A 12,966-nucleotide genomic window follows, 5' to 3' on the forward strand; every position below is an offset into this window, starting at 1 on the left:
CTCAGTTCTATTGTCCTTCCCTAGTTTTCTTGTTTTTTCTTATCTTAATCATCGCTCTGATGCCATTCATGGTTCAGAGCTAAGCTTTCTTGTTGCCAGGTGCATTACTGGGCCTCATTTGCCCAGCAACGGGGCATCCAGATTGAATGCAGTCAGGGCCATGTCTTCACTAGGGGAACTCAGCGGCTTATACCTCAAGGTAAGCTCAAAAACTGCCTTTATTTCTCCTATCCTAATCCTTGCCCTCTTCACCCTTCTCCTTTCTCTTCCCTCTTTCTGTTCCACACTATTTTTCTGTACTGATCCTCATGGCCTCTGTATGCTTCCTTTTCTCAGCAGGCACAGTGATGCGGCGCCTCATCTCTGACTGGAGTGTGACCCAGATGGTTAGTGACCTAAGTCAGGTGACTGTTCACCTGATGGCTTCGCCCACTGAAGAGAATGCTGATCACTGCCTTGATCCCTTGGTAACAAAGACCCACCTACTGAGCCTGTCCTCCCTCACCTACCAGCGGCATAGCAATCGCACAGCTGAGGAGGTACCACCTGATGCAGTCTCTTTACTAGCTTTTTTGTATCAGTAGGTGTCTTAGTTTGCTCAGGCTGCCATAACAAAATACCAAAGAATGCGTGGCTTAAACAACAGAAATTTATTTCTCACAGTTCTGGAGGCTGGGAAGTCTAAGATTAAGGTGCCAGCAGAGTCATATTCTGGTGAGGGTTCTTTTCCTGGGTTGTAGACAGTTGCCTTTGCTTTGTCCTTACAAGGCAGGAAAACAGAGATTATGCTCTCTGGTGTCTCTTCTTATAAGGGCACTAATCCCATCATAAGGGCCCTACCCTTGTGACCTCATATAAACCTAATTACCTCCCAAAAGCCACATCTCCAAATATTAACACATTGGGGATTATGGTCTTTTCCTTTAAAAAAAAAAAAGATTTTATTTATTCATGAGAGGCACTAAGAGAGTCAGAGACACAGACAGAGGGAGAAGCAGGCTTCATGCAGGGAGCCTGATGTGGGACTTCATCCTGGGACTCTGGGATCACGCCCTGAGCCGAAGGCAGACGCTCAACCACCCAGGCATCCTGGAGATTATGGTCTTAACATATGAATTTTGGCTGGCAGAACAATTCAGTCTATAGCAGTAGGTTTCAGGCTAAGTTCCGGGTAACGTTTCTAACTATATTCCAAGCATATGTATCATTACCATATGATGAACTCACTGTCAGCTGTACCAGTTGTCCCTCTTTCTGAAAATTTTTTTTTTTCGGGCAGCCCAGGTGTCTTAGCAGTTTAGCGCTGCCTTCAGCCCAGGGTGTGGTCCTGGAGACCTGGGATCGAGTCCCATGTCAGGCTCCCTGCATGGAGCCTGCTTCTCCCTCTGCCTGTGTCTGTGCCTCTCTCTCTCTCTTTCTCTCTCTCTCTCTGTGACACTCATGAATAAATAAATCTTTAAAAAAAAAAAAAAGAAAATTCCTTTTCTCCCTCACCTTCTAAACATAGTCTCTTGCCCTTCAGGAAACTGAGTAAAACTTATTTCCTAGCACCTTATTTGATGTCTTTTTTTCCCCCAATTAAGAAAAGATTTTATGTTGAAATTATCTTTCTTCTTCCTTCTTCCTCCTTCTTCTTCTTTCCTCCTCCTCCTCCTCCTCCTCCTCCTCCTCCTCCTCCTCTTCTTCTTCTTCTTCTTCTTCTTCTTCTTCTTCTTCTTCTTCTTCCTTCTTCTTCTCCTCCTCCTCCTCCTCCTCCTCCTCCTCCTCCTCCTCCTCCTCCTTCTTCTTCTTCTTCTTCTTCTTCTTCTTCTTTTCTCTTTCTTTTTTTTTTTTTTTTTGATTAAGTAGGCTTCATGCCCAAGGTGGGGCTTGGACTCATGACTCCAAGATCAAGAGTCAAATGTTCAACCGACTGAGCCAGCTAGGTTACCCATATGTTGAAATTTTCTGAATCATGTAAAATACGGTGGATATAGTCTGAGTGTAATCTAATGACCTTTTTTTTTAAGATTTTATTTATTTATTCATAAGAGAGAGAGAAAGAGAGAGAGAGAGACAGAGACACAGGCAGAGGGAGCAGGCTTCATGCAGGGAGCCCAAGGTGGGACTTGATCCTGGGTCTCCAGGATCAATGCCCTTGGCTGAAGGCGGTGCTAAACCGCTGAGCCACCCAGGCTGCCCTCTAGTGCACATATTAAGACCACTTAGGTTTTTCTTTCTCCAGGGTCTTCTTGTCTCTCCCAGAACAGATGTCTTTCTTTTTCCTTTTTTTCTTTGGGTAAGTGGGGGCAGAGGGAGAGGGAGAGAGAGAATCTTTAGCAGGTTCCATGCCCAGTGCAGAACCCAACTTTGGGCTCAGTCCCCTTTGATATCATGACCTGAGCTAAAATCAAGAGCTGGATGCTTAACCAGCTGAACGACCCAGGTACCCCAAGAATAGATTTCTTATTCAACAAGGTGGTTTTCCTCCTCTACATTTATGGTCCAGGAACAATTGTGGGAATTTCCATGCTACCTCGTGGTTCTTTTCCTGTTTCTTAGGAGCTCTCTACTCGAGTTGGGGATCCTGCCTTTCATACACACCAGCTGCACTTGGTAGATTTACGGGCTTCCTGGACAACCACCAATCGGGACATTGCCTTTGGTTTATATGATGGCTATAAAAAGGCAGCAGTACTCAAACGTAATCTCTCTACTGAGGCCCTGAAGGGGTTAAAGATTGATCCCCAGATGCCAGCTAAAAAGCCAAAGCAGAGTGTTCTGACCAGTGCCCCAACCCCGCCTCCTGTCAGCACTCCCAGCTTTAGCGGACAGCCTGATAAGGGGTCATCAGGAGGTAAGCTGGGGAAGATGAGATTTCATCGGGTTAGTTGTAGGATATGTACATGGGATTGGACAGGAATTGGGAAGGACTATCACAGATGGTTTCATCTAGGTATAGAAATGAAAGCTATTGTTTTTCCATATTAAACCACCTCACTCTTTTTTTTTTTTTTTTAAAGATTTTACTTATTAGAGACAGTGCATGAGTGGAGAGGTGGGGCAGAGGGAGAGGGAAAAGCAGACTCCTGGATGAGCAGGGAGCCCTATGTGGGCTTGATCCCAGAACCCTGGGGCCAAAGGCTGACACTTAACTGACTGAGCCACCCAGGCATTAGCTCATTCATGATTAGCTCATTCATTCACTCACCACTTATTCATTCATAGATTCATTTACCTTATTGAGGGTTTATAATATATCAGACATAAACCTAGACATTAGGGATATAAAATGAGGGGAAGCTCAGAAACTAGTAGGTAGACACGTAAATTATTATTTCATTATGAAAACATTTTATAAGAATGTTCAAGAAGAAAGTATTTACTTATTTATTTATTTTTATTTATTTACTTGAGAGAGGGTGCACAAGCAGGAGGAACAGCAGGCAGAAGCAGAGGGAGACAGAGACTCCCCCACCAAGCAGGGAGCCCAATGCAGGGCTCGATCCCAGGACCCCGAGATCATGATCTTAGCCAAAGATAGATGCCCAACAGACTGAGTCACCCAGGCACCCCAAGAAGAAAGTAGTTAAATCAGCATAGGTAAATCTAGAAAGGTCTTCCCAGAAAAGATAATTGAGATAGGTATTAAAAGATGAATAAGAGTTCAACAAATAAGGAGAAAGGAGAGGGCATTTTAGGGAGAAGGAATAATAAGTACAGAGGAACGCAGGTTATGGTGATTTTGAGAAAAGGTGAAAAGTGGTGTGTGTCACAAGTGAGAAATGAAAGCATAAGGAGTAAGGAGGGAGTTCTTGACTGGATTAAAAGAGGGAATGCAATCAGGGACAGGTTTATTGATGAAGTAGCATTTAAGCTGGACTTTGAAGGCTTAGTGTGATACGGTTTGAACACGTGGAAGTGGGAAGGAAGGACATTCAAGGCAGAGGGAGTATCCTGAATAGGAGTGAAGTTAGTAAAGGCCAGTATGTTCAAAGAAGAGCAGTCTTATTTCAGTTGGCATAAAGAGTAGCTGAGGTGAGGAGTGAGGGAAGATCCTGGAAAGGAAAGCTGCATGTAGACTATCAAAACTCATAAAAGGCTAAGGAGTTTTTGTCCTTACTCAGTAGATAGTGGTGAACTAACTAAAGGTTTTTGAATAGGGATGTGTCATCATTAGACTTGACTTTTAGGAAGGTAAGTCTGGCAGTGCTGTGGAGGAGGACTGGAGGGGAAGAAACTGGAGGTAGAGGTATAAGAAGTATAAGGTAACTATAATAGTGTCCCAACAACATATAATGGAGGCTTGAACTTGGTAGAGGCAGTGGGAATGGAAATGAGGGGATGGATTGAAATGTTATTGCGTGTATGAAATTTGACAACTAGTTGGAAGGAGTTAAAACAGTGAAAGCAGTAACGACTGAGGCTTTAAGCCTAGGACTGGCATGATGGTAACATTAATATCAGAAATAGGAGAGCCAGAGGCTAGACAAGTTTGGGGAGGTATAGGGTTGTTGAGTTCAGATTTGGACATGCTGAGTGTGTGGCACAAGCAGCACATCTAGGTAATGTCTAACAGCTGGAGATGATGACCTAAAAGCTTAGTCCTAGAGATGAAGACTTTGGGAGTTTCAGCATAGAGCTAAGAGTTAACGCCAAGGAGATAATAATAGTTGCTTACTGTGTGGCAGATACTCTGCAAAATACTTCTATGTGTTGTTGCAGTAAACTCCCTCAACAACCTTGTGAGACAGTTACTGTTACTTTACAGACAAGGAAACTGAGACAGGCTAAAGCAAGCTGCCAAAGGTCACAATCAAGTAACTGGCAGAGATAGGTTCTTAAATATAAGTGGACTAGTCTGATTCTGGAGGCTGCTGTTAACCATAATACACTGTTAGTCTCATTAGAAGAAAGAGGAAGAGAAGGAACATGTCCAGGATAGACCTTAGGAGATACTTATTTCTAAGACCTGGGAGAAAAGGATTTAGAGGCATAATCAGAGGAAACAGTAGAGCCATGAAAACATTGAGGCACTGATGGTAAGGGAGTGGTTTCTTTCTTTTTTTTTTTTTTTTTATTTATGATAGTCACAGAGAGAGAGAGAGAGAGGTAGAGACACAGGCAGAGGGAGAAGCAGGCTCCATGCACCGGGAGCCCAATGTGGGATTCGATCCCGGGTCTCCAGGATCGCGCCCTGGGCCAAAGGCAGGCGCCAAACTGCTGCACCACCCAGGGATCCCAAGGGAGTGGTTTCTTGTGAAAAGGAGTGATCAACAAACAACATTTAAGATGATATGAAATGAAAAACGTAAGGAACAAAATGAAATGAAAAAAAAAGATTCTAGAATAATTTAGAGCTTGATATACCTAAGAGAAAAAAATCCTGCCACTTACATAGCATTTCTAAGTTTTTCTTGGTAATCTATTACTTTTGTTAAATTGAGGGAAAAATGAATTGATAACTTTTATTTTGTCCTCAGGGATCAAGGGGTGGAGTGAGTAGGTTGGAGTTGCAGGTTGCAGAATATGTTCTAGACATACTGAAGGAAGATCAGTTTGGCCCTAGATGTGTTCCCTATCCCTTTGAGATTATGACTTTTCCCCACTTCCTATTTCTCTGCCAGGTGCCTACATGTTGCAGAAGCTGATTGAAGAGACGGATAGGTTTGTAGTGTTCACAGAAGAGGAGTCAGGTGTGAGTGACCAGTTGTGTGGCATTGCTGCCTGCCAGACGGATGACATATATAACCGAAACTGCCTTATTGAGCTGGTTAACTGCCAGGTAACTTCTCTTTACCAGCACACCCCAGCACTGGGCTAGATCATAATGATATGTGTTCACCTTCTCCCACCACCAAATAAGAATGGGCAGACAGAGCTCCAAAAAATTATTCCTTCCAGCAAGTGTCCAGGATAATCACTTTCATATCTAAAACCATAGTGTTCACTCTGTAAGCCAGAATTAGGCCCATCTATAGTTATTGTTACAACCTTTTCACTAACTCTCTTATCTTCTCTGGTGGCCCTTGTGCTGTGATTCTGCTTCTGCCTACGGCGTAGATGGTTCTTCGTGGAGCAGAGACAGAAGGCTGTGTCATTGTATCAGCTGCCAAAGCTCAGCTGCTGCAGTGCCAACACCATCCAGCCTGGTATGGTGACACATTGAAGCAAAAGACATCTTGGACTTGCCTACTGGATGGCATGCAGTACTTTGCCACCACTGAAAGCAGCCCCACTGAGCAGGATGGCCGACAGCTGTGGTTAGAGGTTAGTCAGCGGGGTTGGGAAGGCCCGTTATATTCCCAGCTTTCCATATTTGGCTCCTTCCAGCAGACTACTTGAAAGATTTCTGATAGTACCTGTTGCTACCAGCTTAGCAGAATAATGAAGCTGGTAACACCTTGAATGTAGGAATTCTAGGTAGTCTCTGATCTGTGGTCTGTGAGCACAGAGTGCTTTTTTTTTTTTTTTTAAATCTCTTTCTATTCTTTTTCATTGCAAAGGGAACTCTCATTTCCCAGCACTAGAATAAAATGGGCCCCTGCTAATAAATCATATTAATCAATGGGCAGCCAATAAAACAGGCAGTAAGTCTGAGGACTTTAGATAAATTCTCTTTCTATCCTTTCTCTGATTTCTCTTATGAAGATGGTTGATTGGTTGTTTCAGCAAAGCAGTAAGGTTGAATAGAAAAATTGCTTGTCTAGGAGTCAGGTTATGTGAGTTCTAATGCTATTATGTAGCCATAAGCCTTTGAGTGAATTACCATTATTTGTAAAATTGAGTTAATACTTCCCTCTCACAGGATTGATGAAAGGATCAGTGAGAGAGTGCTTTGAAAAATATAAAGCTTGGGGATCCCTGGGTGGCTCAGTGGTTTAGCGCCTGCCTTTGGCCCAGGGCACGATCCTGGAGTCCTGGGATCGAGTCCCACGTCGGGCTTCCGGCATGGAGCCCGCTTCTCCCTCTGCCTGTGTCTCTGCCTCTCTCTTTCTCTCTATGTCTATCATGAATAAATAAATAAAATCTTTAAAAAGAAAAATATAAAGCTTCATTTAGAAGGAAAATAATCATTCCATTTTTAAAAAGTTATGTCAGGGGAGGTCTCACTGTGTGTCAAGATAATGTTTTGTTAGATGGTGAAATTATGAGCAGTTGGCAGGGACTAGACTAGATTTTCTTTCTTTTCAGCTTAGTAAAACTGAATTTGCATTATAATTTCTAGGATATAATATCAGAATTATTGGGAGATCTGATAGTTTGTTTTTTTTTTAATTTTTTATTTATTTATGATAGTCACAGAGAGAGAGAGAGGGAGAGAGGCAGACACAGGCAGAGGGAGAAGCAGGCTCCATGCACCGGGAGCCCGATGTGGGACTCGATCCTGGGTCTCCAGGATCACGCCCTGGGCCAAAGGCAGGCGCCAAACCGCTGCGCCACCCAGGGATCCCGAGATCTGATAGTTTATAAAATGTATCTAGCAAATAATTCTGCATTGTTACTACTTGCACGGGTGTGAAGTGTCCACATTGTGCTGGGCCTGGTACACCCAAATGAGTTACTGATCCAGCTACATCTGTTAAACACCAATATGATAACTTCATTTGCCACTATACTCAATGAGGAAAAAGCTAATCCTACTCTTCCCTCTTCCTTGCCTGGTGTTTCTTAACTCTAACAACCTTAAGGCTCAATCCAAGCAACCTCAGGTGTAATTACATACAAGGTAATCATTTAATCAGATGTTAAGCCAAGTAAGGGTCAGGTTATTGGTAATATGAGAGGTCATATTACAGCTGTGGTTCAAGCAAGCCCTATTCTTTATCAGTAGACTCAGGAGGTAGGCATAGAAGATATTAACTATTCAGGAAGAGGTAGGCAGGATGAGCTATGTAAGATCTGACTAGCATTTTCTGGGCCTCTGCTTCTTTTAGCCATGCCTTCTTTTGCATGTGAACCTCTTTTCTCCCCCCTCAGGTTGTGATACTAGCATTAGAGTAGAATGTCTTTGGATTAGGTGGGAGGGACTTTTTGTTGTGTGTGTTTTTTTTTTTTTTTTTTTTGAGAGAGAGGGAGTGTGCACATGTGTGGGTGCAGGGGTAAGGGTAAGGGGAGAGGAAGACAGAATCTCGAGCTGACTCCACACTGAGTGTAGAACCCAATGTGGGGCGCAATCCCAAGACCCTGAAATCATGACCTGAGCTGAAACCATGAGTTGACTTAATCAAATGAGCCACCCAGGCGCCCTGATATTAGCCACTTTGGTGTGAAGTGGTTTTGATTTGCATTACCCTGATGATGAGTGATGTTGAGCATCTTTTCAAGTGACTGTTAGCTCTCTTTATGTCTTTTTTTGAAAAATGTCTACTCAGGTCCTCTGCCCATTTTTAAACTGGATTAGTTTTTTTTTGGTGTTGAGTTGTAGGAGTTCCTCATATATTATTTGCAAATATCTTCCATTCAGTAGGTGGCCTTTGCATCTTGCTTATGGTTTCCTTCACTGAGTTGGGAGGGGACTTTGATCTTGCCTTTTCTATATGAATTTTTTTGTGACTTGGCAGATTTGCTTTTGGCCTTCCAAACATATTACTCATTCTATTATTCATTTTGACTTCAGCTTGGCAGAGTCAAAATAATTCATTTCCTTTACCCCATGGCAACAATATCAGAGTGGTTGTCTGAAGACAGAAAACAGCAAGAACACAAACACATAAATATCAAAGTGGGTGGGAAAGTCATTGTTTTCAATGAAATTTTTTGTGTTTGACAGGATTTGATTTTTTCCCTAATTTTTAAAATTGTAAATACATGTAGTATATTTTATACATATATAAGTACGTATATGGTAAAACATATGAAATTTACATATACATAGAAATATATTTATATAGTAAAATATAACATTTACTGTTTTAACTTTTTTTTTTTTTAAAGATTTTATTTATTCATGAGAGACACAAAGAGAGAGAAGCAGAGGCATAGGCAGAAGGAGAAGCAGGCTCCATGCAGGGAGCCTGATGTGGGACTTGATCCTGGGATGCCAGGATCACACCCTGGGCCAAAGGCAGGTGCTCCTCTGCTGAGCCATGCAGGCGTCCCTGTTTTAACCATTTTTAAGTGTAAAGTTCATTAGTATTCAGTACATTCATAATGTTGTTCAACCATCAGTACCATCCATCTCCATGACTTTTAAGATTTTATTTATTTATTCATGAGAAACACACACAGAGAGAAGCAGAGACAGAGGCAGAGGGAGAAGCAGGCTCCATGCAGGGAGCCCGATGTGGGACTTGGTCCCAGGTCTCCAGGATCAGGCCCTGGGCTGAAGGTGGCACTAAACTGCTGAGCCACCTAGGCTGCCAGGATTTGATTTTAATCTAGCTTCCCTTTCTTGCCTCAGGCCTGCAGGTCTGGTAAAATGTGCATGTAACTCATTTGGCTTTGAAGAATTTGGGTGGTTTAGGTCAAGAGAGAGTCATGTATGTCTTCTACCCTGGGAGACCCTTCAAGCTATTCCAGGCAGTAGAAATTTGGATGGTAAATATAACTACTTGCATCTATGACCCAGTTGGCCAGGAGTTAAAGGTACCTGTATCTCTGTCTTCAGGTAAAGAATATTGAGGAGCACCGGCAGCGTAGTCTGGATTCTGTGCAGGAGCTGATGGAGAGCGGGCAGGCAGTGGGAGGCATGGTTACCACGACCACAGGTCAGTTCTCCCTTATTCCCCATCACGTGTATCTTTTTTTTTTTTAATTTTTATTTATTTATGATAGTCACACAGAGAGAGAGAGAGAGAGAGAGAGAGAGAGGCAGAGACATAGGCAGAGGGAGAAGCAGGCTCCATGCACCGGGAGCCCGACGTGGGATTCGATCCTGGGTCTCCAGGATCGCACCCTGGGCCAAAGGTCGGCGCTAAACCGCTGCGCCACCCAGGGATCCCTCACGTGTATCTTCTTATGTGCTCTTAAGATTACCATATGCTGGAGTAGGACCATTTTGTGTTAGGCTAGGTTGAAAGCAAGTGTTTGGAGTTCTCTAGACATCACACGGAGCTGAAGGCTATTACAATACTGCTATTGAGAATGTCTTTCTCTTTCCCACCTCTTCCCAGATTGGAACCAGCCAGCTGAGGCGCAACAAGCCCAGCAAGTCCAGCGGATCATTTCACGCTGTAGCTGCCGAATGTACTATATTAGTTACAGCCATGACATTGATCCTGAACTAGCAACTCAGATTAAGCCACCTGAGGTCCATGAGAACCAGGAAAAGGAAGATCTCCTAAAGAAACACGAAGGTATTTAGGGCTTGAAAGGCTTTTAGAAGGGAACTAGGGAACTCGTGTTATTTCCTTAGTGGTTTTGAGTTAGTAGTGTTATTAAAAGTCCCACTGTGGACTGGGCATTAACATTTTCACTTTGCTCTACGTTATGTAAGTTTTGCCATAAGACAATAAACTGTACTCTTGGAGGGAAACTGGGGTAAATTGGTATTGTTTGATTCTAAAATAAGCAAACATATTTCCTACCCATAAGGATCTCTCACTGATCCATTTCTATGGCGTTAACTAACAGGAGTGGTTCCAAATATGGGTTAGAAGGTGGGGTAGATAGAAACTTGAGTTTCTTACTTAGCTGCTAACAATTACATAGGGGCTGTGGATACCTTCACCCTTATTCATCATGAGCTGGAAATCTCTACCAACCCGGCTCAGTATGCTATGATCCTGGACATTGTCAACAACCTGCTGCTTCACGTAGAACCCAAGCGGAAGGTGAGCAATGTGCCCCTGTAGAATGCCAGTTAGCCATAGGAACCCATTGACCTTGTGCTATATTTGGTGTCCAGTAAGAAAAGCCATGCTTCAAATTGAAGAAAGGACCTTGGGGTTGGTACATCCTGTTAGTCAACAGCAGCCATTGAAATTTCACTTATCTAGGAAAGGTCTGAGTGTTCCGAAGACTATAGAGCTTGTTTACCTTTTTTTTTTTTTTGGTTAGTTCTCTACTCAGTCACTTCAATATCTCTAAGAACAGTAACTAGTTCCCACTATCACCTCCATCCCTACCCTGTGGGACTGGCTTACTGTGAAATTTTTACTACTTCTGCATTGGCCTACCCCTTACACTTGTTACTAATGGTGACAGATACAGGTAAGCTTTCCAGAAGAGATCCTTATTCCTTGTTTCTTTCTCTGTTTCACTTTACTGCAAGACTTGTCTATTAAAAAATCTTGTTCATCTCCTTTTCCATTCCTTCAGGAACACAGTGAGAAGAAGCAGCGGGTCAGGTTCCAGCTTGAGATATCTAGCAATCCTGAGGAACAACGTAGCAGCATATTACATTTGCAAGAGGCTGTGCGGCAGCATGTGGCCCAGATACGGCAGCTGGAAAAGCAGATATATTCTATCATGAAGGTAGTTATCAGGGCAGTCTGAGAGGGTGTTCTCCTAGGACAAGGGAGATCTCCTCTCAGTCTCTCCTGTCCTGGTTCCCTAGTCTTTGCAGGATGACAGCAAGAATGAGAACCTGCTTGACCTGAACCAAAAGCTCCAGTTGCAGCTAAACCAGGAGAAGGCTAGCCTACAGCTGGAAAGTGAAGAGCTTAATATTCTCATCAGGTGCCACAGCATTCTTTCTCTTTTTCCAGAACGCCAGCTAGGATTGATTTCTCTTCTTTGCCCATGTTATGATAGTCTTTAGGTCTAGTGTGCATTATCAAAGGCTGATGTAGATTTGGGCAGTTCCTGAATGAGTCTTGCTGGACTTGGCCAAGAATTGAGAACAGGAGAGCCCTTCCTTTGTCTTCTTATTAGAGTACCTCCTGGGAAAGGGGAAAATCAGATGGTTTGGAAAGATCACTTTTGTGGCCTTGCAACTATGCAGGTGAACTGAAAATAAAATGTCTTTTTTTTTTTTTTAAGATTTATTTATTCATGACAGTCAGAGAGAGAGACAGAGACATAGGCAGAGGGAGAAGCAGGCTCCCTGTGGGGAGCCTGAAGTGAGACTTGATCCCAGGACCCCAGGATCATGACCTGAGCCAAAGGCAGACCCCCAACAACTGAGCCACCCAAGTGTCTCTGAAAATAAAATGACTTGAAGTTGATCAGTAAGGAACACAATTGCAGTTACAATTGTAGGGGTTTATTTTTTTATTTTTTTCTAAATTTTTATTTATTTATGATAGTCACAGAGAGAGAGAGAGAGAGAGAGAGAGGCAGAGACACAGGCAGAGGGAGAAGCAGGCTCCATGCACCGGGAGCCCGACGTGGGATTCGATCCCGGGTCTCCAGGATCGCGTCCTGGGCCAAAGGCAGGCGCCAAACCGCTGCGCCACCCAGGGATCCCTGTAGGGGTTTATTAACAGGCAGAGACTACTTTATTAGCTATGGGGAGCACCTGGCTGGCTCAGTGGAGCGTGTGACTCTTGATCTCAGGATCATGAGTTCAAGTCTCACATTAGGCATAGAGCATACTTAAAAAAACAAAAAACAAACAAAAAAAAAAAACAGCAGCAGCTACAGAACTAAAAGATGGAACTTATTCTTCCAGGCCCCAGATGTGAGAAGCAATGAATCCAGTGAAAAAAATTTAGGGAATACCTGTTCCAAAATAGGTCCATTTCTGGGTTTATCTCATTCCACTCTACTCCCGACCCAAATGCCGTTACCCTTATTGGCTTTGGCCCTCCTGTCCATTTATAGGTGTTTTAAGGACTTCCAATTGCAGCAGGCCAATAAGATGGAGTTGCGAAAGCAACAAGAAGATGTGAGTGTGGTCCGTCGCACTGAGTTCTACTTTGCTCAGGCACGATGGCGCTTGACAGAGGAAGATGGACAGCTAGGAATTGCTGAACTGGAGCTGCAGCGGTTCCTCTACAGCAAGGTATCGGGTATATATGGTCATACAAAAGCAGCATATTGAAAGGCATTGATTTATCTCAGAAGTCTTACAGAAAGAGATACAAAGAGGCTAATGATGAT

At 43.3% G+C, this 12,966-nt stretch overlaps 1 protein-coding gene across 3 annotated transcripts in view; it reads left to right on the plus strand.

Annotated features, from left to right (window-relative positions):
* BLTP2 (bridge-like lipid transfer protein family member 2) overlaps positions 1-12,966 on the plus strand; it is a 29,957-nt gene that overhangs the window by 13,010 nt on the left and 3,981 nt on the right. For all 3 annotated transcript variants that reach the window (XR_012008593.1, XM_072779322.1, XM_072779323.1), the window contains exons 22-32: positions 100-199; positions 337-539; positions 2,542-2,836; positions 5,607-5,764; positions 6,043-6,249; positions 9,590-9,689; positions 10,095-10,277; positions 10,633-10,754; positions 11,242-11,397; positions 11,480-11,601; positions 12,688-12,868. Coding sequence is in view for 2 of the 3 variants with exons in the window: in XM_072779322.1 (XP_072635423.1) it covers positions 100-199; positions 337-539; positions 2,542-2,836; positions 5,607-5,764; positions 6,043-6,249; positions 9,590-9,689; positions 10,095-10,277; positions 10,633-10,754; positions 11,242-11,397; positions 11,480-11,601; positions 12,688-12,868 (1,827 nt within the window). In the remaining variant the exon portion in view is untranslated. The remainder of the gene's footprint in view (positions 1-99; positions 200-336; positions 540-2,541; positions 2,837-5,606; positions 5,765-6,042; positions 6,250-9,589; positions 9,690-10,094; positions 10,278-10,632; positions 10,755-11,241; positions 11,398-11,479; positions 11,602-12,687; positions 12,869-12,966) is intronic.

Source organism: Canis lupus, chromosome 16, assembly GCF_048164855.1.
Source record: "Canis lupus baileyi chromosome 16, mCanLup2.hap1, whole genome shotgun sequence".
Classification (NCBI taxonomy): Eukaryota; Metazoa; Chordata; class Mammalia; order Carnivora; family Canidae; genus Canis; species Canis lupus.